The sequence below is a fragment of the Orycteropus afer genome, unplaced genomic scaffold (assembly GCF_000298275.1).
Source record: "Orycteropus afer afer isolate SDZICR_OR568_19922 unplaced genomic scaffold, OryAfe1.0 scaffold00165, whole genome shotgun sequence".
NCBI classification, from domain to species: domain Eukaryota; kingdom Metazoa; phylum Chordata; class Mammalia; order Tubulidentata; family Orycteropodidae; genus Orycteropus; species Orycteropus afer.
The window spans coordinates 1,167,519-1,190,678 of NW_006921752.1; the positions used below are offsets into that span (position 1 = coordinate 1,167,519).

At 38.8% G+C, this 23,160-nt stretch overlaps 1 protein-coding gene across 1 annotated transcript in view; it reads left to right on the forward strand.

The window, feature by feature from the left end:
* Window positions 1–23,160, forward strand: part of TTC17 (tetratricopeptide repeat domain 17) — a 152,426-nt gene that overhangs the window by 108,599 nt on the left and 20,667 nt on the right. Inside the window, exons 18-22 of the mRNA XM_007946512.2 lie at window positions 2,114–2,373; window positions 3,848–4,001; window positions 8,893–9,013; window positions 15,225–15,384; window positions 17,178–17,261. Coding sequence (XP_007944703.1) covers window positions 2,114–2,373; window positions 3,848–4,001; window positions 8,893–9,013; window positions 15,225–15,384; window positions 17,178–17,261 — 779 coding nt within the window. The remainder of the gene's footprint in view (window positions 1–2,113; window positions 2,374–3,847; window positions 4,002–8,892; window positions 9,014–15,224; window positions 15,385–17,177; window positions 17,262–23,160) is intronic.

The following is a 23,160-nucleotide window of genomic DNA, read 5'->3' on the forward strand; positions in this document are numbered from 1 at the left end:
GTAGGGTAACAAGGGAACGTGTTCAGTGCAGATCAGTGAGTAAGCACAAGCCCGCCTTGTTTCAGTACCTATGCTTAAACATTAAATAAAATAGTATAGTATAATAAAAACCCAAGCATAGACATTAAAGAATTTTTGAAAGCCATATTTCTGGAGGAAATAATCATTCCCTCCAGTAATCATTAACTATTATAATAATCATTAACTTTATGTGATATTTTATAACTTATAAAGTGTATTATGTATTAATCTTGTGAAGTAGATAGCATTATTAAGCTATTTTTGTGTATGAGAAAATTGAAACTCAAAGAAGTTAAGTACCTTGCCTAAGATCTTCAGTAGACAGCTTAGCTAAAACTCATCTTCAGACATCCTGATTCTGTACGCTGTGTCCTTTACACCTGTGCCCCTCAAAAACAAGGATTGGATGGATTCTCTCCCTCCCTCCCTCCCTCTCTTTCTCTCTCTCTCTTTTCTATTGGTAAGATCATTTTTAAAGAAAACTAGCATCTGCTATTCCCATTATTTTCTAAAATGAAGAAAAATTTAATGTCAGAAAGTATATAGATACTTGAAGATGAGTCTTTCTCAAAAACAGATAGTAGGTAGCACCACTGTCCACTTCCAGTGACATAGTGCCTAAGGCATTTGCCTGCTTACCAGAAGGTTGGCAGTTCAAACCCACCAGCTGCTCTGTGAAAGGAAGATGGTGGTGCAGTCTACTTCAGTAAAGATTTACAGCCTTGGAAACCCAATAGGGGTAGCTTTGAGTAGGAATTGATTTGATGGCAGTGGATTTGTTTTTTTTTTTTTTTTTTTAACTGAAGCTTGTTGCCCCCAAGCATGATGAAAGTAATTCATGTCATGGAGTTGTACATGTAAAAATGTTGAAATGACTTATTTTTTGTTTTACATACACACACACACACACACACACATATACACACACTTGCCACAATAAATACAAATAGGAAAAAATAAATAAAACAACAGTTGACAATCTTACACAAACAAAGAGTATCTACATACCTATACGTGAATAAGGAGCTATGGTGGCATAGTGGATAAGGCATTTGGCTGCTAACCAGAAGGTCTGTGGTTCAAACCACCAACTGCTCTGTGGAAGGAAGATGGGGCAATCTACTGCTGTAAAGATTTACAGCCTCAGAAATGCAGTGGGGGTCACTGTGAGTCAGAATCGACTCAATGGCAATGACTTTGGTTTGGTTTATACGTTAATATATTTGTATTTCATAGCTCTTTGAGCTGTGTTTGAGAACCATTGCTTTAATACCTTTCATCTAACCAAAAATTCCTCCCTAGAAAACTACTTACTTTGGAAGGAAAAACATAGGTTTTGTAGCCAGAGATACCATATTACTATGTCCTGGCTTCCCCTATAAGTTGTTAAGCCTTGGACAAGTTACTTTATTTTGCTGAGCCTTCCTTTATTTATTAACAAATAAAAAAGGCTTCATTGGGCAGTTTTCAATATTTAAATAAAATAGAATTTATTTTAGTACCAGATACATAGTTGGAGTGCAGTCAAGGTTCACTTCTACAAACATAGCCCTGACTCTGCTACTTCAGGATTTAGATGCTACTTGTGATGAAAAGTCCTCATAAGCACATGTATAGTACATGCTCAATAAATATTTGTTCATTTTGTGGGGGAAAAAAAGCCCACTGCCATCAAATTAATTCTGACTCATAGTGACCCTGAAGTACAGTGTGGAACTGCCCCTGGGTTTCCAAGGCTGTAAATATTTACAGAAGCAGACCACCACATCTTTCTCACATGGAGCAGCTGGTGAGTTCGAACCACCAACCTTTTAGTTAGCAGCTGAGTGCTTTAACCAGTGTATCACCAAAACTCCTGGTCATTTGATGGGAGCTCTAAAATATCTACATAAATGTTATTGTAGGAAAGATTCCCTATTTGCTTTTCCTAGTTATTTTCTCTGAGGTCTCCATTTCTTCTTCCACTGTGCTCACTCCGCTAAAAGAGAACAGAAAAAGCACTGCTGGTATGAAGGAAACTCCATGATTGTTGAATAGTACCTGAATGAGACTGTGTAACTGTTGTAATAACTCACTGACTCTTGAATTTCAGGTACTGTGGTTGAGGAAAGCAATGGTTCTGATGAGATGGAGAATTCAGGTGAAACAAAGATGTCAGAAGAGATACTGGCTTTGGTGGATGAATTTCAACAGGCATGGCCTCTGGAAGGCTTTGGCGGTGCACTAGACATGAAAGGGCGGCGTCTGGACTTGCAGGGAATACGGGTACTGAAGAAAGGACCCCAGGATGGAGTGGCCAGGAGTTCTTGCTATGGAGACTGCAGAAGTGAAGACGATGAAGCCACAGAATGGGTAAGAATTTGCTAACTCAGTCCTGACCAGATTGTAGGCCACATCTTTGAAGGGCTTCTAGTTTGTAAAGTGGGAGGTTTTCATTTGGATATGGCAGCACTTTCTTCCACATTCCAGTACAGCCTTCACATTAGAATTGTACTGCAAGAAGCATTTCCTATTACATGGTTGTTGCTAGCTTTTCTGGGAGGAGGGATAAAATGGGTTGAGTTTGCATTGTAGTGAGTTGCATGGTATGGCTTTTCTAGCCATAGTCTTTGTAACTTCCAGCAGATTACTGGGTGGGACCATGCAAATATGTGTCAACTTGGCTGGGCAGCTGGTAGTGATTATTTCCTGTAATGAGACTGGTAGCTTAGTACTTGGTGGAAGTGCTGTGAGCAGCTGAGTAGCTCCTTTTAAACTCCTGATTGTTAAAGTCATCCACCTGGGGCAATTCTTTGGAGCAGCACAAAGTTATCTTCTGGGAAAGTTTGCTCTCTCTCAGGTGTGTAGAACTCTGCTGTTGGGATTGATTAGTTTTGCCACTCTGCCAGGCTTAAAATGAGCCTTCCTAGAGGCAGAGGGGGAATCTTACTGCCAGCTGAGAGAGATGCCCGGCTGAGAGATAGCAGCAGTGGATCCAAGAGGCATGGAACAGAGTGGCAGGCTTACCTGGCCCGCAGAGGCCAGACTGGGAGGCCAAAGGCCAGACAGGAATGTCAAAAGGCATAGCAGGGGGAAGACTGTCCTGATCAAAGAACTGTATCCTGAGCATGGTCCTGAACTTGAATTGTAGCCTGTTAGTTCCCTAATAAATCCCATAATCTGTGAGTTCTGTGTGGTCACTGCAGCAAATTATCGAACCCAGCAAAGAGGTGGTGGGTGCCGCGGGAGGGATGATTGGTAAGAGAGCTGGAGGGTGGCAATATATCTGGCCTCATAGGAACAGGCCTTGGGCTGCTGATGGTGATTCTGCCCTCCTCTTATGTAGTTAGAGGAGGTCAAAAGATGCCGCCTCCCTGCCCCTTTAGCAGGCATAAAGCCACACTCAGGATTTATAGGCTGCTGAATTTTTTGTTTCTTCTCTACACTCTTGTTGTTTTTTTAGGTACTGTCAAGGCAGTTTTGAGTCATAATGTATCATATGACAGGATAGAACTGACCCACAGGGTTTTCTAGGTCGTAATCTTTTCAGGAACAGATCACCAGGTTTTTCTCCGGTGGAGCCACTGGGTGGGTTTGAACCACCAGCCTTTCAGTTAACAGCCAAGAGCTTAACCATTGCACCACTAGAGCTCCATATACATTCTTCTAGACTAGCTTATTTTGTTTATTTTATTAAGCATTTTTCATTTAGACTTTGAAGAATTAAACTGAAGGAGAGAATTTAACCCTGGCACAGGTCTGGTTTATTCTTAAAGCCACTGATATTCAGTCATTGAGAAATTTGATGATTCGTCTCATTTGTTCCTAACATGTTTCCTTTTCCCAGATCACATTCCAAGTGAAACGGGTAAAGAAACCCAAAGGAGATCAAAAGAAAACTCTTGGGAAAAAAGTAGAATCAAACCAAGCGGAAAATACGCATCGTTACCAATCAAACCTGGAGATCACTGGCCCAAAGGTGGCATCTCCTGGACCACAAGGTAAACATGAATGTTTAATATGCCATTTCTTCTTTTATATTTCAGTGGCAGAGTTCTTGCAAAAGACGTAGTTTTGGCTTAAAATATTTCAGATAAAGTGAAAGGGCTAAGTGAACAAGAAATCAGTCATTGGTATAAGAAAATTATTTTGACATTTATTTAATTTTTCACTTGATTTTTTTTATCATTCACTCTTTAACTGTATTTATATTCTTATCATCCTGGGTTTAAATATCCTACTTTTGTGTTTAACCAGATAGTCCAGTGTAATAAAGTATGAGTTTGAGACAGATCTCATGGATTTGAACACCAGTTCTGCCACTTAGCTCCCTGTGCCTCATTATGCTTATCTGTATAACAGCAATGATAATAGCATCTACATCATAGGGTGCTTGTGAGGCTTGTATGAGTTTATACATATAAGTACTTAAAATGTGCTGGGTACTTAGTGCTCAGCAAGCTATTTGCCGTCGCTATCAGCTCCAACTTACGGAACCCTCATGTGTCAGTAGAGTTGTGCTTTAGTGATGATTTTTCAGTTGATCACCAGGCCTTTCTTCCAAGGTGCCTCTAGGTGGACTTGAACTTCCAGCTTTTTGGTTAACAGCCACGCAGGCACATTAACCATTCACACCACCCAGGGACCCCTCAAGAAGCTTTTAGCTGTTGTTAGTAATATTTTAGTGTGTCAGACATCTTTGTAAGCATCGAATGAATGCTTTGGAACTTCTTCCCATTTAAAAAAAAAAAAAGTATATGCACTGAAGTTTGGGTATAATTTCAGGGACTCCTAGTTGCAGTGAAGCACATCTAGACTCCAGGTGAAGGGCCTTGTCATGAGTCCAGTTGATCATCATTTCTGGTGGTTTAGTGGTAGTGATAGATGTCCTAACAACTATTGTCTCTTTTTATATGTATATGTATTTTACTGTCTTTGACAAATTTAAAAATTCAAGGTAACTTCATTAAATATGTCTCATTTGGTGCGAGTGCATACCACAGCCAAAAGCAGAGGGCACGCAATAATATATAAAGAATAGAGTCAGATGGATTAAATCCCAGAATGTACTGTGACTTGTAAACAGTGCTCAGGACACCAAATAGGGCATTTTGTCATGTTATAGTAAAAAGCGTGAAGCAGCCAGCTCTGCTGTTTAGGAAGATGGCATGGGTTGCAAGGTTGCAGAAGGAAGGCAACACTTCCTCTATTAGGTCTGCCTTTTGTACCAACGAAAAAAGATGTTCAAACTATAAAACGTTATAATGGAAATGAAAATCCCAATGGATTAAATATTAAATACAATTAAATAATTTAAAAAAACATAAATGAATATTTATATACTCGAGGTAGAGAAAAGAGCCCTGTGACACAGTGGTTAAAGCACTGGGCTGCTAACCAAAGGTCGCCAGTTCGAACCTACCAGCCTCGCCACAGGAGAAAGATGTGTCAGTCTGCTTCTGTAAAGGTTTACAGCCTTAGAAACCCTATGGGGCAGTTCTACTCTGTCCTATAGGGTCCCTACAAGTCTGAATTGACTTGATGACAGTGGGTTTGGTTTAAGGTAGAGAATGACTTCCTAAGGTGAGAGAAAGATGTAACTACCAAGAAAAAAAAAATGAATTTTTGGCATCCAAAGCACCACAAAATAGGAACAGAAAGGACTAAGACACAGTATTTGTAGAATATATGATGAAAAAAGAGTGGACAATCTACTTCTGTAGAGATACAGCCTTGAAACCCAAGAAGGGGTCGCTACAAGTCAGAGACAACTCGACGGCACATAACAGCAACAACAGCATGATGAACAAAAGGTATCGAGAACTGTCATTTCAAGAGCACTTATATGAAAAATATATCATTTCAATCAAAACTGTATAAAGTACGTATACAATCACCACATATGCACATAAACAAATGACTAGTAAATACATGAGAGAATGTTCAGCCTTGGCAGCAAACAAACAGGTCAGACAAACAGTGGGATGCTGTTTTGGCACATCAAATTGTCTTTAAAAGTATAATAAACATGAAAGTTAATCTGATTTTGGGGATCGTTTGACTGAATATATTAGAAAATTTAAAAACATACCAGTAATTCTACCTGTAGGATTTTACCGTAAGTAAATAATCTTACATGTACCAAAGGTGTCAGTATAAGGATCTTCACCACAGGATTGTTTACCCTGGTGAAAATATGCAAACAACCTGACGGCGGAGTTTCCTAACTAAATTAGAGCAGTCTGTGCCGTGTACTATGCATTCAAGGTGTCTGTGATGTTTTAAGTGAACAAAAGCTATTTATGAAATAGCACATGGAAAGAATACTTCAGTTTTGTACTCGACAGCACACAAAAACAACAATACTCTAGTTCATCACCTACCCATTTTTTTTTTCATATTTCACCATTTCTGACATTGGGATATGTCTTGCAATTGATGGTAACTTAATAATTACAATTTTTTCCATACTTAAATAGTGTAAAGTGACATGCACCTGTAGTTGATGACATCTTAGATTTGATGAAATATGGTATAACGTACCAAACAAGTGCATGGAAACAAGTCCACAAAGAAATACCTCAACACATTATTAGTACTCATCTCTGGGGCTGACAGAGTTACAGGTGATTTTCATTTTCTTTCCATTTCTTAAATATTATATAATGAGCTATAGTACTTTTATAAAAAAAAAGTAAACAAATTTTTCTATGGAAGTGAAAGTTAAAGTTCAATAAATTGAGATAATATGAGAGTACTTAAATAGCTTTAAATGGATTCAAGTTTATGGCCTAGGCAAGGCATTGAAGATACTTGAAATGAGATCAGGGAACTACTTACTGTCATTAAACTGAAAAATTCTAAAGTAGGGAAGAGGTACTATAATACTAGAGAAGTTCAGTATCCCAATTTTCAAATAAACATGGCTTTTGTCAACTACCACCTGATAACATTTCATCATAAATTACGGCAGAGTTCTAAAGCAAACAATAAGATCGGTAGTTGTGAGTCCATGGGGGAAAGTGGAGATCATTAAGAGCCATTGTAGATTTATAAGAACTAATAGAACTAATATTGCTTAACTAATTTCATTTCCTTTTTTGGTTAGGGCTACTAGACTGGAAGACCAGGGAAGTGCCATAGACATAATGTAACTGGATTTCAGCAAGGCATTTAACAGAGCCTCTATGATATCCTTGTGAACAAGATGGAGAGATGTGGGCTCGAAGGCTCCCCATGGCCTACAGGATAAAGTCCAAGCCTCCTAGTGTGGCGCACCAGACCCTTTACAAACCGGCCTCTATCTGCCCTTCAGCACCATTCTCTGAACCAACCATGCTCTTATTTTACCTCCATGCCTTTGCACATACTGTTCCCTCTGCCTGGAAAGCCCTTATGCCACCTCTGTTAGTACTAAAATATCACTCATCCTTGAAGTTCAGACTCAAGCACCATCTCTTCCTTGGTACCTTCAGGCAGAATTAGTTGCTTTCTCCCCTGTGGATTTGTTTTATCCTTTCACTGCAGCTTTTATCCTGTTGTATTATAATGATTTGTTTATGTTCACCTTCGTCACTAGACTGTGAGCTTGAGAGCAGGCCTTCTATTCCTCTCTGTCTCTAGTGTCTTGCATAGTTCCTAACCCTTTATAATAAGTGCTCAATAAATGTTTCTCAGTTGAATTGGTTAAATATAAAAGGAAAATAAGCTTTATTGTGAAACTGATGGTTTATTTCCTTAAAGTATTAATTTAAATGAGGTTAATTTATTAAAATCTAAACCTGCACCCCTACATGTACCTCAGTTTTCTATCGCTGGTAAATTGCTACAGTATAAAAATGATATAAAAATGATATATGGAGTTAGTGATTTCCTTCTTGTCCGTCCACTGCATTGTAATTCCTTCTGAAGAATACTTCCCAGACAATATTTCCCCTTTTTTGGGACAAGGGACTTGGTCTAAGTGAAGAGCCTGGATCCTAAAGGTAGCGCCTGTGAAGAATATCAATGAACAGAGCTTTAAAAGCCCTGTATCTTCTATATAGCATGGTGATTGGGAACATGCTCCTTAGACTCAAACACCTGCATTTGAATCCCAGCTCTGTCACCTGCTAGCCAGGTGACCTTGGGCAAGTCACTTAATCTCTCTGAGCCTCCAGTTTCCTCCATTTTCTCACCTGAGAAATGAGGATTAAAACCTACTTCATGAATTTGTGGATAAAAAGTACTTAGCACAGGACCAGATACACAGTAAGTGCTTTTAAAATAAATGGTAACCTTTCATTATCATTGTTATTTCTTACCCTGCTGCCTTGTACAGCAACATAGCTCTACCAGGGAAGATTTTAACCCCCAGGGGGCATTTGGCAGTAATCTGGAGACATTTTGGTTGTCACATCTGGGTAAGGGTACAGAGGTAAAGGATGCTACTAGCCATCCTACAAGGTACAGGATAGACACCCCCTCCCCAACAAAGAATCACCCTACCAAAATGTCACTGTCACGTTGACCAGCTTTAGGGAGATCTTTTCTGATAACTAAGTTAGAGTTTATTTTTATAAATTCAAAATGTACAAGGGTAAGAATTAAGTTTGGTAAGAATGCTTCATATTCTTAACCCTTATCTCATGTTGATCACTCTTGAATGCAAAGAAGGAACTATTTCTTTTTACTTCACCATCTGTCTTTGAGAACAACGGTTCTTCTCAAAGATGATCTTAATTGAATGACAGTGTTTTAATTAGATCTATAGATGGTGAAAATTCTAAAGACTAGAAGAAGGACTGGCACCTCGAAATACACCAGATTGGGTGAAGTAATCACCAGGGCACAAGGCACTTTGGGTTCTGTTCCTTTGCAGTTGTGTTGATTTGTGGCATTCCTTTCTTCCAGGGAAGAAGCATGATTACCAGAGTCTGGGCTGGCCCAGCCCAGACGAGTGCCTCAGACTCCGCTGGGTAGAACTGACTGCCGTCGTGAGTACCTGGCTTGCAGTTTCATCAAAAAACATTGAGTGAGTATTTCACACCTTTCTCTTTTCCGCACCTTTGTTTACCAGTGAACCCACTGGGCCCCTGCTAATTCCAGGGATGTTCTTTGTCAGCAGCTGTTAGAAGAACCATCCTTTCCAGGGTTGATGGTTCAGAGGATGACAGTTGCTGACCACAGCCCACAGCTGGACTCAGCACATTGTACTAAAGCAATGTGACTATGCCCCCTTCTCAGTGTCATCAGCCACACTTTGTAAGCTATCCTGAAGTCATGTGTAACTTAGTTTGAGTGAGAGACTGGATCCCTCTTTCCAGATACAAAAACCTGTGGTCTCTCACTGACATCATGCACCTATAAGGGCAGCCAGAGCAAATCCTGATTGACAAATACCTACGAAGTCACAAGCTAAGTTAGGATGCTCTCTGATAACATTCTCTTTTGCTGGCCCCTTTTCCACCCCTTAAATGTTGGTGTTCCCCAGGTGCCAAAGGGGCAGGGAAGCTGCATCTTCTGACCTCCTCTAACTGCACAAGAGGAAGACAGAATCACTATCAATAGCCCAAGGCCTATTCCTGTGAAGCCAGACATGCGCCCTCCCTCCAGCCCTTTCATCGACCCTGACACCAACCGTTCTTCCCGCAGCACCTACCACCTCTCTGCTGGATTTGATAATTTGCTCCAGTGGCCACAACAGAACTCACAGATCATGGGGTTTATTAGGGAAGAAACAGGCTACAATTGAAGTTCAGGAACTCAGTCTCTCTCAGTTTGCTGTCTCTCAGCCAGTGGTCTTTTTCATTCTCTCTCTCAGCAGTGCCTGTCTCTTGGTGTCTCTTTCTTAGCAGTGCGTGTCTCTCAGGAGCACGTTTTTCTCAGCAGCACGTCTTTCTCAGCCAGCAGTCAGAGAGATTTCTTCTGCCTCTAGGAAGGCTCCTTTTGAGCCTGACAGAGTGGCCAACTAATCAATCCCAACATCAGAATTCTAAACATCTGAGAGAGAGCAAACTTCCCAGAGCATTGCTTAGTACAACTCTCAACAGAAATACCCCAGGTGGATAACTTAAACCATCAGGAGTTCCTCAATTGCTCATGGCAAATTCCACGGCAGAGTTTATAAAGACTTAGGGCTAGAAAAGCCATACCAGATAATTTACTACACTGCATCAGGATTACCATTTAGCCTTCTTATTTTAAAATTACTCTTAGTCAGACTGGTCTACTCTTAGGACTTCAGTCACTATTGATGTATTAACAGATCTCAAGCCCAAACTTTCTTTAAAGCCTTCAGCCCGTTAATTGGTTGTATACCTAATCTCTTTGCCAGGATATCTCTCAGGCATCCCAAGGTCACTAAAATTCAGCTCATCATTTTCTTGCCCACTTGTCTTCCAGAAAACTTGTTTGTTCTGTCTTCCTAGTATAAAGCTTCGTAATGCTTAGGCCCAAAGTGTTAACACTCTTCTTTTCCTTCCCTCTAAGAATCCATTCTGTCCACAGTATTCATAATTCTAACTTAAATATAAGTCAAAGCATGCTTAAAACCCTCTAATAACTTCTTATTCCTCCTTACAATGGCCCACAAAGCCCTTCATGATCTGTTATCTGATTCTCTTTCTACCTTAGATTCTGCCCTCTTGCCCATCAAGCCTTCACACATGGCATCTCCTTTACCTGCGGTGTTGTTCTTGCCACCTTCTTTTCACCTGGTTAATTCACACTCATCTTTCTGGTCTCCACTGAAGTCTTACTTCCTCAGGGAATCTTTCACTAAGCATCTCCCTTCTCCATCAGTGTAGAGGAAATATATACCCTCCTATAGTGCACTGTCATTGTACTATATTTTTATATTTCATACTTTAGCATAGCTGTAATAATAATAATTGAATCATAAGATTATGAGCTTCACAATAGCAGGGACTAGGTATGTTTTTAGTTCTGACCTTTAGTAGGCTGTCAGTAAATACTGAATGCGTGAATGTCTTCCTGATCTATGTTAAACATTTTAAATAGCTAGAAGTAAACATCTGGAAGTACTGATTTTCTGTATGAATACTTTCGATAGTCTGTAACATTCAGGCCCCTTTATAATGGGAAAAAGGAGGCCAGGTGGTACAATGGTTAAGCACTTGGCTACTCACCAAAAGGTTCAAACCTAACAGCTGCCCCATGGGAAAAAGATGTGGCAGTCTGCTTCCATAAAGATTTACAGCCTTGGAAACCCTATGGGGGCAGTGCTGCTCTATCCTATAAGGTCGCTATGAGTCAGAATCAACTAGACAGCAACAGGTTTGGTTTTCGACGTGACCCTTTGCAACCATAAAAGAAAGTTCTTGTATGTTATTGTTGTTAGATGCCATCAAGTTGGCTCTAACTCATAATGATCCTGTGTACAACAGAACAGAACACTGCCCAGTTCCGCACCAGCCTCACAATCCATGCTGTACCTGACCCCATCGCTGCAGCCACTGTGTCAATCTATCTCATAAAGGGTCTTCCCCTTTTTCACTGACCCTCCACTTTACCAAGCATGATATCCTTTTCTGGGGAATGGTCCCTTCTGACAACAGGACCAAAGTAGGTGAGACAAAGCTTGGCCATTCTCACTTTCAAGGAGCACTCCGGTTGCACTTCTGCCAGTCCATGGTACTTTCCATCTTCTTCGCCAACACCACAACTCACAAGCATCAGCTCTTCTTCGATCTTCCTTAATCATTGTCCAGCTTTCACATCCATATGAGATGATTGAAAATGCCATGTCTTGAGTTAGGTACACCTCAGTCTTCAAAGAGACATCTTTGCTCTTCAGCACTTTAGAAAGGTCTTTTGCAGCAGATTTGCCCAGTGCAATACAACCTCTGATTTCTTGACTGCTGCTTCTATTGGTGTTGATTGTGGAACCAAGTAATAATGAAGTCTTTGACAATTTCAGACTTTTCTCTATTTATCACAGTGCTGCTTATTGGTCTAGTTGTGAAGATTTTCATTTTCTTTATATTGAGGTGTAACCCATACTGTAGACGTTAGTCTTTAATCTTCATCAGTAAGTGCTTTAAGTCATCTTCACTTTGAGCAAGAAAGGTTGTGTCATCTGCGTATCGCTGGTTGTTAATGAGTCTTCCTCCATCCTGATGCCACGTTCCTCTTCATATAGCCCAGCTTCTCGGATTATTTGCTGAGCATACAGGTTAAATACATGGTGAAAGCATATAACCCTGACGCACTCCCTTCTTGATTTTAAACCATGGAGTATCCCCTTGTTCTGTTCGAACAACTGCCTCCTGGTTTATGTGCAGGTTCCTCATGAGTAAATTAAGTATTCTGGAATTAGCATTCTTCTCAATGTTATCTGTAATATTTTAGTATCCACACAATCTAATGTTTTTGCATAGTCAATAAAAGACAAGTAAACGTCTTTCTGGTTTTCTTTGTTTTGAGCCAGGATCCATCTGATAGCATCAGTAATATCCCTCGTTCCACGTCCTCTTCTGAATCCAGCTTGCATCTCTGGAAGTTCTCTGTCAATGTACTGCTGCAACCATTTTTGGATTATCTTCAGTAAGATTTTACTTGCATGCAATATTAATATTGTTTGATAATTTCCACATTCTATGGGATCACCTTTCTTTGGAATGGGTACAAATATGGATCTTTTCCAGTCAGTTGGCCAGGTAGCTGTCTTGCAAATCTCTTGGCATAGCCTAGTAAGTGCCTCCAACATAGCATCCATTTGTTGAAACATCTCAATGGGTGTTCCGTCAGTTTCTGGAGCCTTGTTCTTCACCACTTCCTTCAGTTCAGTTTCAACTTTTTCCTTCAACAGCATAGGTTCTTGATCATATGCCACCTCCTGAAATGGATGAACATCGACCAATTCTTTTTGGTACAGTGACTGTGTATTCCTTCCATCTTCTTTTGATGTTTCCTCCATCATTCAACATATTGCCCATAGAATCTTTCAGTATTGCAACTCGAGGCTTAAATTTTTTCCTCAGTTCTTTCAGCTTGGGAAATGCCAAGTGTTTTCTTCCCTTTTGGTTTTCTAACTCCAGGTCTTTGCAAATTTCATTATAGTAATTGTCTTTGTCTTCTCAAGCTGCTCTTTGAAATCTTCTTTCAGCTTTTTTATCTTGTCATTTCTTCCATTTGCTTTAGCTACTCTTCATTCAAGGGCAAGTGTCAGAGTCTTTCCTGATATCCATCTTGGTCTTTTCTTCCTTTCCTGTCTTTCTAATGACATTTTTGTTTCCTAATATATGCTGTTCTTGATGTCATCCCACCACTCGTCTGTTTTTCTGTCATTGCTGTTGAGTGCATCAAATCCATTCTTTAGATGGTCTCTAAATTCAGGTAGGATAATCAAGGTCATATTTTGCCGCTTGTGGACTTGTTTCAGTTGTCTTCAGCTTCAGCTTGAACTTGCATATGAACAGTTGATGGTCTGTTCCACTGTCAGCTCCTGGCTTTGTTTTGGCCGAAAATATTGAGCTTCTCCATTGCCTCTTTCCACAGATGAAGTCAATCTGATTCCTGTGTATTCCATCTGGCAAGGTCCATGTGTATAGCCACTGTTTATGTTGTTGAAAAAAGGTGTTTGCAGTGAGTAAGTTGTTGGTCTTGCAAAATTCTATCATGCGATCTCTGGCGTCATTTCTATCACCAAGGCCATGTTTTCCAACTACTGGTAACTCTTCTTTGTTTCCAGCTTTTGCATTCAATCACCAGTGATAATCAGCACATCTTGATTGCCTGTTCATTCAATTTTAGACTGCAGAAATTGGTAAAAATCTTCAATTTCCTCATCTTTGGCTTTGGTGGTTGGTGCATAAATTTGAATAATAAGAATATTGACTGATCTTCTTCATAGGTGTATGGATATCGTCCTATTACTGACAGCATTGTACTTCAGGATAGATCTTAAAACATTTTTCGTGACAATGAATGTGATGCTATTCCTCTTCAATTTGTCATTCCCGCCATAGTAGATCATATGGCTGTCTGATTCAAAATGGCCAAAACTAGTCCATTTCAACTCACTAATCGCTCAGGAGGAAGGTTGGGCAATCCTACTTCTGTAGTGATACCACCTCAGAAACCCAAGGAGGCGTCGCTATGAGTCGGGGCCAACTCAGTGGCACATAACAACAACAACAATACCTAGGATATCGATATTTATGTGTTCCATTTCATTTTTTACTTCAAATTTTCCTATATTCATACTTCATACATTCCACGTTCTGATTATTAATGGGTGTTTGCAGCTATTTCTTCCCGTTTTGCCCCCACTAGCTAAAGGAGGTCCCAAAAGCTTTACTCCATCCACATCGTAAAGGTTGACTCTAATTTGAAGAGGCAGCTCTTCCCCAGTAGTATTTTGAGTGCCTTCCAACCTGAGGAGCTCATCTTACAGCACTACGTCAGACAGTGTTTCAGGTCTGGTCATGAAGTTTTCCAGTAATACATCAGACAGGTTTACACTGGCCAATACTTTTGAGAAGTGAATGGCCCCTTCCTTCTTCCAAGTCTGTCTTAGTCTGGAAGCTGCACTGAAACTTGTCCCCCATGGGTGATCCTGCTGGTCTGTCAAATCCCGGTGGCATAGCCTCCAGCCTCACAGCAACACACAAGCCACCACAGTACGGCAAATTGACAGACGAGTGGTGGCTTGTATGTTATACACAGACAAAATGCCGAGCTGTATCTATATAAAATTTACTTACCAAACTTTAGGTGACTTTTTCTGTAGAGATAAGTATGTTTCTATGTATAAAGGGAAAGTGAAAGAAACCATTTGTGAGTATTTGTTACTTTCAGTGCTCTGAAAGGGGAGCTCCTGGGGGAAAATCCACCAGGGTTAAAACCTCCCCAGGGAGGGAAAAGGTGGCCAGCAGCATGAGCAATCAAATCCCACGGTGAGTAGAAAGGAGGTAGTTTGCATATATTGGAGAAAGCATTGAATTCAGGACTCATGCCAACATTGCTGCTTTGACCTGGGGTAGAGCCTGTTTGTACATACAACAAATAGTCATTGCCAAACACTGCAGTCCTTGTAATGTGAGGGACTGCACAAAATAACTTCTAAGCTCTCTTCCAGTCTGAGATTCTCTGGTTCTAGACGCTCCTGATGGCAGACTGAAGTTAGGATCTGCTGGATATTCATGCTCTCTCTCTTCTATGCACTTGGATTTTCCCAGCCACTTGAATCAGTGGCTGATTTGGTAATCTCCATTTTCCAGCATCACAGAGCACATAGACTTTGCCACCCCAATACAGCAGCCAGCGATGGAACCTGTCTGCAATGGCAATCTCCCCACCAGCATGCACACCCTGGATCACTTGCATGGGGTTTCCAACAGAGCCAGCCTGCACTACACAGGGGAGAGTCAGTTAACAGAGGTGAGTGCTTACCTGCCTGTGCTTTTCAGCCTCACAGCCATGACACAATGGATGACAGGAAGCACAGTGACTTTCATTATTATTATGCTTTGTTTTCAGTTGCCTGTCATTTAGGTGGCTTTAGCCAAGTTTCTTTTAAGCCCTGGGGCTGAGCTCGTGCTCTTATATCTGACCAGAAATCTTCATTCTGATTCAGTGCTCAAGTTGGGTAGCATTCGACCTTACTATCCAGCATAGGCTCTTGTGTGAAATATTTGGGGCAGATAATAACTGTGTTGGCACTCTTAATAAGAAAGAAAGGAGAACAGAGTCTACACACACACACACACACACATACAGTTGACACTTGAAACAACGCAGGTTTGAACTGCACAAGTCCACTTATACGTGGATTTTTTTCAAGATACAGATCTTGGAGAAATTCAAGAGCTAATAGACACTACACTGGAAGAACTAACAGAAGATGACTTCAAGAAGATGAGTGGTTCCAAACCCATATCAAATGATGAGAAAGAAGATGTAGAAGAAGCAGTGCCAGAAAACAAATTGACATCAGAGAGTCTGGCAGGAGTGTTTCGATTATTCAGCACTGCCTTTGATTGCTTTTGTGACATGGACCCTCTTAGGATATGGGCACAGAAACTAAAGCAGATGGTGGAAGAAGCATTGGTACTATATAGCAATATTTTTAGGGAAAAGGAAAAGCAAAAAAAGTCAGAAATTACAATGTATTTCCATAAAGTTACACCAAATGTGCCTGTCTCCCTTCCCATGTCCTCCAACTCTTCTGCCTCTGCCACCCCTGAGACAGCACAACCAACCTCTCCTCTTCCTTCTACTCCTCAGCCTACTCAGTGTGAAGACAACAAGGATGAAGTACTTTATGAAGATGCACGTCCACTTAATGAATAGTAAATCATCACCATGCCATTCAGTTAATAAACTTAACTGTTGCATGTGTGTGTGAGTGTCTTCATGTGAAAATCTCATAACTGCACAGCAAGAACTGTGTTAATTGACTATGTGATCATTAAGGCTTCCAGTTAATAGTAGGCTATTAGTAGTTAATTTTGGGGGGAATCAAAAATTATCCACAGATTTTCAACTTCGCAGTAGGTAGGGCTTCCTAACCCCCACTTTGGTCAAGCATCACCTATATATCCATAGAGATGCCACCTCAGAATCTCAAGGAGGGATTACTATGAGTTGAATCAACTCGATGTCAGTGACTTGTTTTTTGTTGGTTTTTTAAAAAAAAAAAAATGCTACAAATGCTCCACTATGAAGTTTCATTACATAAATGCTTGTATAATTATAAGGTGGTACAATAGTGCTATTACGAAAGATAGAGTAGAAATACATTTTTTAGGCATGATGAAATTTTCAGAATATTGTATGTGAAACTATAGGTAACAAAACACTCTGTACAGTGTGTTTCCATATTTTGTGAGAAAAATAATGTATGTCTCTATTCAGAGAAAAATATCTGAAAGAGATTGATAGATCAATTGATAGATATTAACAGTGGTTGTATCTGGATGACAGATTTCTGATGTTACTATAATGAATGTGTTTTACAGTCTGTAATTTTTGTTAAATGAGAGAGGGCTGGAGGGGTGGTAAAATGGCCTCAGGTGAACCTTCCACAGAATAGCTGACCAACAGGAGCACAGTGTACATCCTAGAGATACAATTGGCTTTTGTGGTATAGTGCCCAGTTCAGCATCAACTGTGTCATCTGAATTCTACCTCATGTATATTCCTCTAATCTGTCATCTTCCTTCCTTTTCCAGGTATTGCAAAATCTTGGCAAAGACCAATATCCACAACAGTCACTTGAACAGATTGGCACCCGAATTGCCAAAGTTTTGGAAAAGGTAGGTCACCCTGCAGGAAGCCTTGCCTTTTAACTTCTTTTCTAGATCATTTGCCACTGTGAGGGTCTAACTTTTGTGTTATTTAGCACTTGGTGACTAAAGGGACTACATGAAATAACCCTGTGCTGAATGCTTCATTCACTTCTCTGTCACTTTGGTAGTAGTCTTTATTTTGCTCCTTTGCTTACCTTCTCTAGTAAATCATGTCACGCAGTTTTCTCTTTTCACTCCTGCATGAGTGTGCAGAGATGGCAGAATGGGAAACCATGAATCTAGGCACACAGAGTAAGTCAGGTACTCTTCCTCTCATGGTGAAGAATATTTGCTATTTTGAGTGCTGGGTGGGAAACACACCTTGAAGTATCTTTTCTCTTTGAAATTGCAAAACAAAATCTTTGAAAAATTGCAGTTTCATAGAACCTAATTGAAAAAGAAAACTTTGTGTAATATTTGTACAAAGAATTTTTTTTATTTTCACTTTTAATTTTCTTATAGTTAAGTATCTCACCACTAAAATTATAATACTGAAGAGGTAATGTAACATAGTGATAAGATTCCACTCAACTTCCTTGATGAACACAATGGTGTGAGATAGCAGTTTCCTTCTTCTGGATATCACACATGGAAAAATTACCAGGAAACTCTAGCTATAGTAAAACTAGGAGACAGATATAATCCCCCACATACACATATGCACGCAAAAAGATAAAGATTGCCAAAAGTGGGTAAGTTGACACAAAAGCACAAAACCCACACAGGGTGAATTGTAGCAGAAGCTGAGAAGGGATAGTACTTCAGAAAATACCAGCAAAAATCCACTTCCTGAAGGAAACGCCTACAAATTGCCCAACCAGGAAATCCACTGGATTTTGAGTAATAAAAATAGTCAAGGCCCAGCATAGATACCAAATACAAGAAAAAGATAAGAATGAGCAAAAAACCTTACCAAAGATCACAGCAAAACAAAATATTATGTCATGCAACCCCATGTATCTTTATAAGGAAGGCAGAAGGAGACTTGATACAGACGAAAGAGAAGACGGTGTGATCACCTGGAGAGAGTGGAGTGCTGCAGCCACAGCCAGGAAGTGCCAGCAACTGCCAGAAGCTGGAAGAAATGAGAAACTGACTCTACTTCAGAGCCTGCAGAGGGAACGTGGCTCTGCCAAAGACATTGTGCTTTCAGTCCAGTGATACTGATTTTGGACTTCTGGCCTCCAGAACTGTGACAGAATAAATTTTTCTTGTTTTAAGCCACCAAGTGTGTAGTACAGACATAAGACGCTAACATAGATTTGATCTACAAGGTAGATATTGTGATCCATAGCTGTATGTATTCAGTAATGTAACTTTAAAATACATAACGCAAACATTGACAGACCGAAAAAAAGAAAGTGAGGTATCCCCAATACAAGTGAAAGATTTTAATGTTTCATATATAATAACTGAAAGAAAAAATAGACAAAAAATAGCACAATTAGAAAACTGATCTGATTGGCATATAGAGAGTACTATAAAGAAAGGGGAAGACCTTCAATGAGTTAGAGTGACACAGTGGCTGCAAAAATGGACTCAAGCATAGCAAAGATTGTGAGGATGGTGCAAGACGAGGCAGTGTGTCATCCTGTTGTACGTAGCTTCACTGTGAGTTGGAGCTGACTCAGCGGCAGCTAATAGCAACAATAATAACATATCCAGCAATGGAAAATTCACATTCTTTTCAAGTGCACAAGGAAGAAATAAATACCTTGTAAGAACATTTACTGAATGGCTGAGCCATACATGGATTTTTCATTATGAAACAGATATTTAAAGATTTGAAATTATTTAGCATGTGCTTCTGACCAAAATAGGTTAATCTAGAAATCAGTAAAGTTGCCACACAAAAATAAATAGCCTTTATATACACAGCAAAAAGTTAAATGATAATGTAAGAGAATGAAAAAGAAAATACCTTCAGCAAAAACTTAACATCTTCAAAATTTAAGAAAAATAAAAAGGATGCAAAAGTAAGATTTGTTGAACAAATGAAAAAGGATAACATGCTCTTGGATATAAATCTTAGCATCTTAAAAATGTTAGTTTTCCCTAAGCTAATTTGTCATTTTAATGCAATAACCATAAAAATGCCATCATGTTTTCCCTGCTGCCAGATAAGCTAATTGTATGTTCATTTGGAATAATAAACAAGAATTACCAGGAAGCCTGTGAAAAAGAAGAGCAGTGGGAGAAGGGAAGGAGAAATATTTATCCTTACAAGATGTGAAAGCATACAGTAAAGTCTTTAATTAAAGTGGTTTGCTATTGGTACATGAATAGACAGACAAACCAATGGAAAATAATAGAAAACTCAGTGATAGTTTTAATTGCATATGAAAAGTGTATATAATAAAGTGAGTATCATCAATAAAAGAAAATACATATTTTAATGCTGCATAGGGAAAAAATAAGATTGGATCAAGGATAAATTTGAAATTGATTAGAGATTTAAAGAAATGTTCTTAAAAATTCATACAAGTACAAATGAAGTATATAAAGAATTCCTTTGTTACCTGGATACAGGGAAAATTTTCCTCATTGGTTCAGAATTCACACAGCATAAGGAAAAAAGTTTGATAAATGCAGAACTTGCATTTCAAACAAACACTATCGGCAAGGAAAGAAGACGAATGAAAAACTGGGGACCAGGTTTGTAAGTTATATTACAGGTAACAGGGTTTTTAACACTAGTTTCTGAGAAGTTTCTAAAAAGAGTTTAGAAAGAGTTCAACAAATCTTTAGAAAAATAGGCTAGACACAGCAGAAAAGAAGATTAATGGAAGAGTAGAAAAAATAATAGCAAAGTATTCAAACTGAATCAAATAGGAAAAAGAATGGAACATACTTTAAAAAAGAAAAAGAAGAAGAAGAAAATGACCATAATCTGCTACAAGTCAAGAGGCTGGTGGTTCTGGTAGAGAAACCAGCAGGCTTCAGAGGTCTTATGAGCTAGAGAAATAAATTGGAGACTACAGGGACCAAGATCCTGGTGAGATGGGGGTAGGGACAGAGTCCTGAGCCTGAAATATAGCTAGTAATCTTCATAGTACATTGGCAAATTCTGACACTGTAAAAGGCAGGAGACCAGGGAGCCAAGTTGAAAGCCGTAAAAAACAGAGCAGTTTTTAGTGATCCCACCATACTATGGAGGCAGGGATTAGAATTCAAGATTGAACAATAAGGACAAGGGTTTCTGATGAATGCTCCAGAGTTTCATTTGGAAGGTGTGGAGACTTATGCCTTTGGAGAAGAAATTAACTTGAGGGAAACAGCTTTCCAGAATGGCATAGCAGCCTAAGCTCAAAGATTGGGTTAAGTTGATCAACATTCATTCCACCTACCAAGCTAAACAAAGGATGAACCCTTTCTTCATGAAGATAACATCATCTGGAACCTCTACAACTTTTCAGACACAATGTCAAGCCTTCAATAAAATTGTACTATAAATCCATATCAAGAGCTGGGATTGGAAACCCAGAGAAAAGGCAGACAATGGAAATATACCCACAGATGATCCAGGAGGTGGAGTTAAAAGACAAAGACTTTAATAACAGCAATTTGCATGTTTAAGGAAACCAAAAGAAAGAAGAAAAGAGTTGAAAAGGACATTTTCACCAGATAATTTCAGTTCTGTAAAAAGGAATCAAGTAGATACTCCAGAATGAAAAATACAATAACTGAAATTAAAAATGCAATAGATAGGTTTAAAAGCAGATTAGAAACAGCAGAAGACGTGATCACATCAGAAAAGATGAAAAACAGGTATGGGTTATTAGAAAATACCCAAACTGAGCCATAAAGACAAAAAGAAATTTAAGAAAAACAGAGAGATAAGGCTACAAAAGACATGTGGAGACATTTAAAAAAAAAAAAAAACTAGAAAATGGAGTCCCAGGAAAAGAGAAGAGTGAATGGGTAGCAGTGATGTCTAGCTAAGAATATTCTGAAACTGATGAGAGATATTCTAACGAGTCAAGAAGTTCTGTGACCCACAAGCAATATAAATACAAAGAAACCTCCACTAGAGTGTTATAGTAAACTCTTGAAAACCCAAGTCAAAGAATAAAATCAAAAGCAGCTAGAGAAAAAAACATGCTACTTTCAAATAACTGACAGTAAGACTTCTTAATAGGAACAATGGAAGACAGAATGCAAAGGAATGACATCTGAGTTGCTGAAAAGAAAAACTGCCAACCTAGAATGGGAAAATACCTTTCAAAAATGAAGTGAATACAGCCATCCTTGTATGTGGTACTGACAGAGATAGATAAATAAAACAATGGAATGGAGCAGAGGCACCAGGAATAACCAACACATATATGGTCAAATGATTTTCTACAATTACAACAAAGCATTTGGATAAACTAAAATCTTTTCAATAAATGATGTGGAAACAACTGAATATCTATATTGCGGGAGGGAAGAACCCCAACTCCTCCCTTACACCATATATATAAATCAATTTGAGGTGCACCAGAGACCTAAACATAAAAGCAAAACAATAAAGCTACCAAGAAAAACATAGGAGACTATCTTCAAGTCCTCAATGTAGGCAGATATTTCTTAGAAAGGGACGTTAAAAAAAAACACAAGGAACAGAAGAGAAAATTGATAAATTGGACATTATCAAAATTAAAATGTTCTGTTCATCAACAGACATTTAAGAAAATAGGCCACAGACAGAATAATTCACAACACAAATATCTGACATAAGACTTACATCCAGAATAGATAAAGAACTTCTACAAATCAGTATTTTATAAAAATTAAAAAGTTGGACTTTGTGAACAGATACTTCATAAAAGTAGATATACAGCTCTCTTCTAAGTGCATTTAAAGTGCAAATTAAAATCAATGAGATTCTCTAGAAAGGCTAAATTGAGAAAGATTGATAATGACAGATGTTGATGCTGATATGGAGCAACTGGAACTCTCATATACTGCTAGTGGGAGTACAAAACAATGGTTATCTTGGAGAACAGTTAGGCAGTGTATTAGAAAGTTAAGTATACATGACCCAATAATTTTACTTCTATTTAGCAAAAAGAACTGAAAACTTATGTCCACAGAATACTTGTATAAAAATGTTCACAGCAGCTTTATTCGTAATAGCTAAAATCTGGAATCCCATCAATAGAAGAATGGATAAACAATGGTATATTCATACAATGGATGCTATTTAGCAACAAAGAACCAACTGCTGGTATATGCAACAGCATCAATGATTCTTAGAGATACCATCCTAAAAAGCAAGTGACAGATACGAAAAAAAAAAAAAAAAAAAAAAGTGCATCCTGTATGATTCCAATTACATGAAGTTCAGGATAGGCAAAACTAACCTATGGTGATAGAAATCAGATCAGTAGTTCCTTTGAAAGGAAAGAGAGGATTGATTGGGAAGCAATAAGAAAGAATTTTCTGTATCTTTGTCAAGATTGAATGTTAACACTTAAAATCTGAGCTTTTTCTCTATAAATTATACCTCAGTTTTTAAAAATAAAGAATAGCGATTTTAGACAACCAAAAACTGAAAGTTGTTGTTACCAACAGACTTGCACTAAAAGAACACAAAAAGGATTGTTTCAAGCAGCAGAAAAATTATCCCAAATGGAAACTCAGAAATGCAGGATAGTACAGAGAGCAACAGGAGTAAGTATTGGATTAAATATGAATGAATAGGACTATATGAAATAACAGTGGTATCTTCTAAGGTTAAAATTCATGACAACAATATCAGAACAGACAGAAGGAAGTCACATTGACTTTCTTCATTGGTTGTGGTAGGTCAAGTTAGACATTTTACACTTACACAGCTCAGTATGCCTCACTTGGCATGGGCTTCCTTGAGAAGGATATGGGC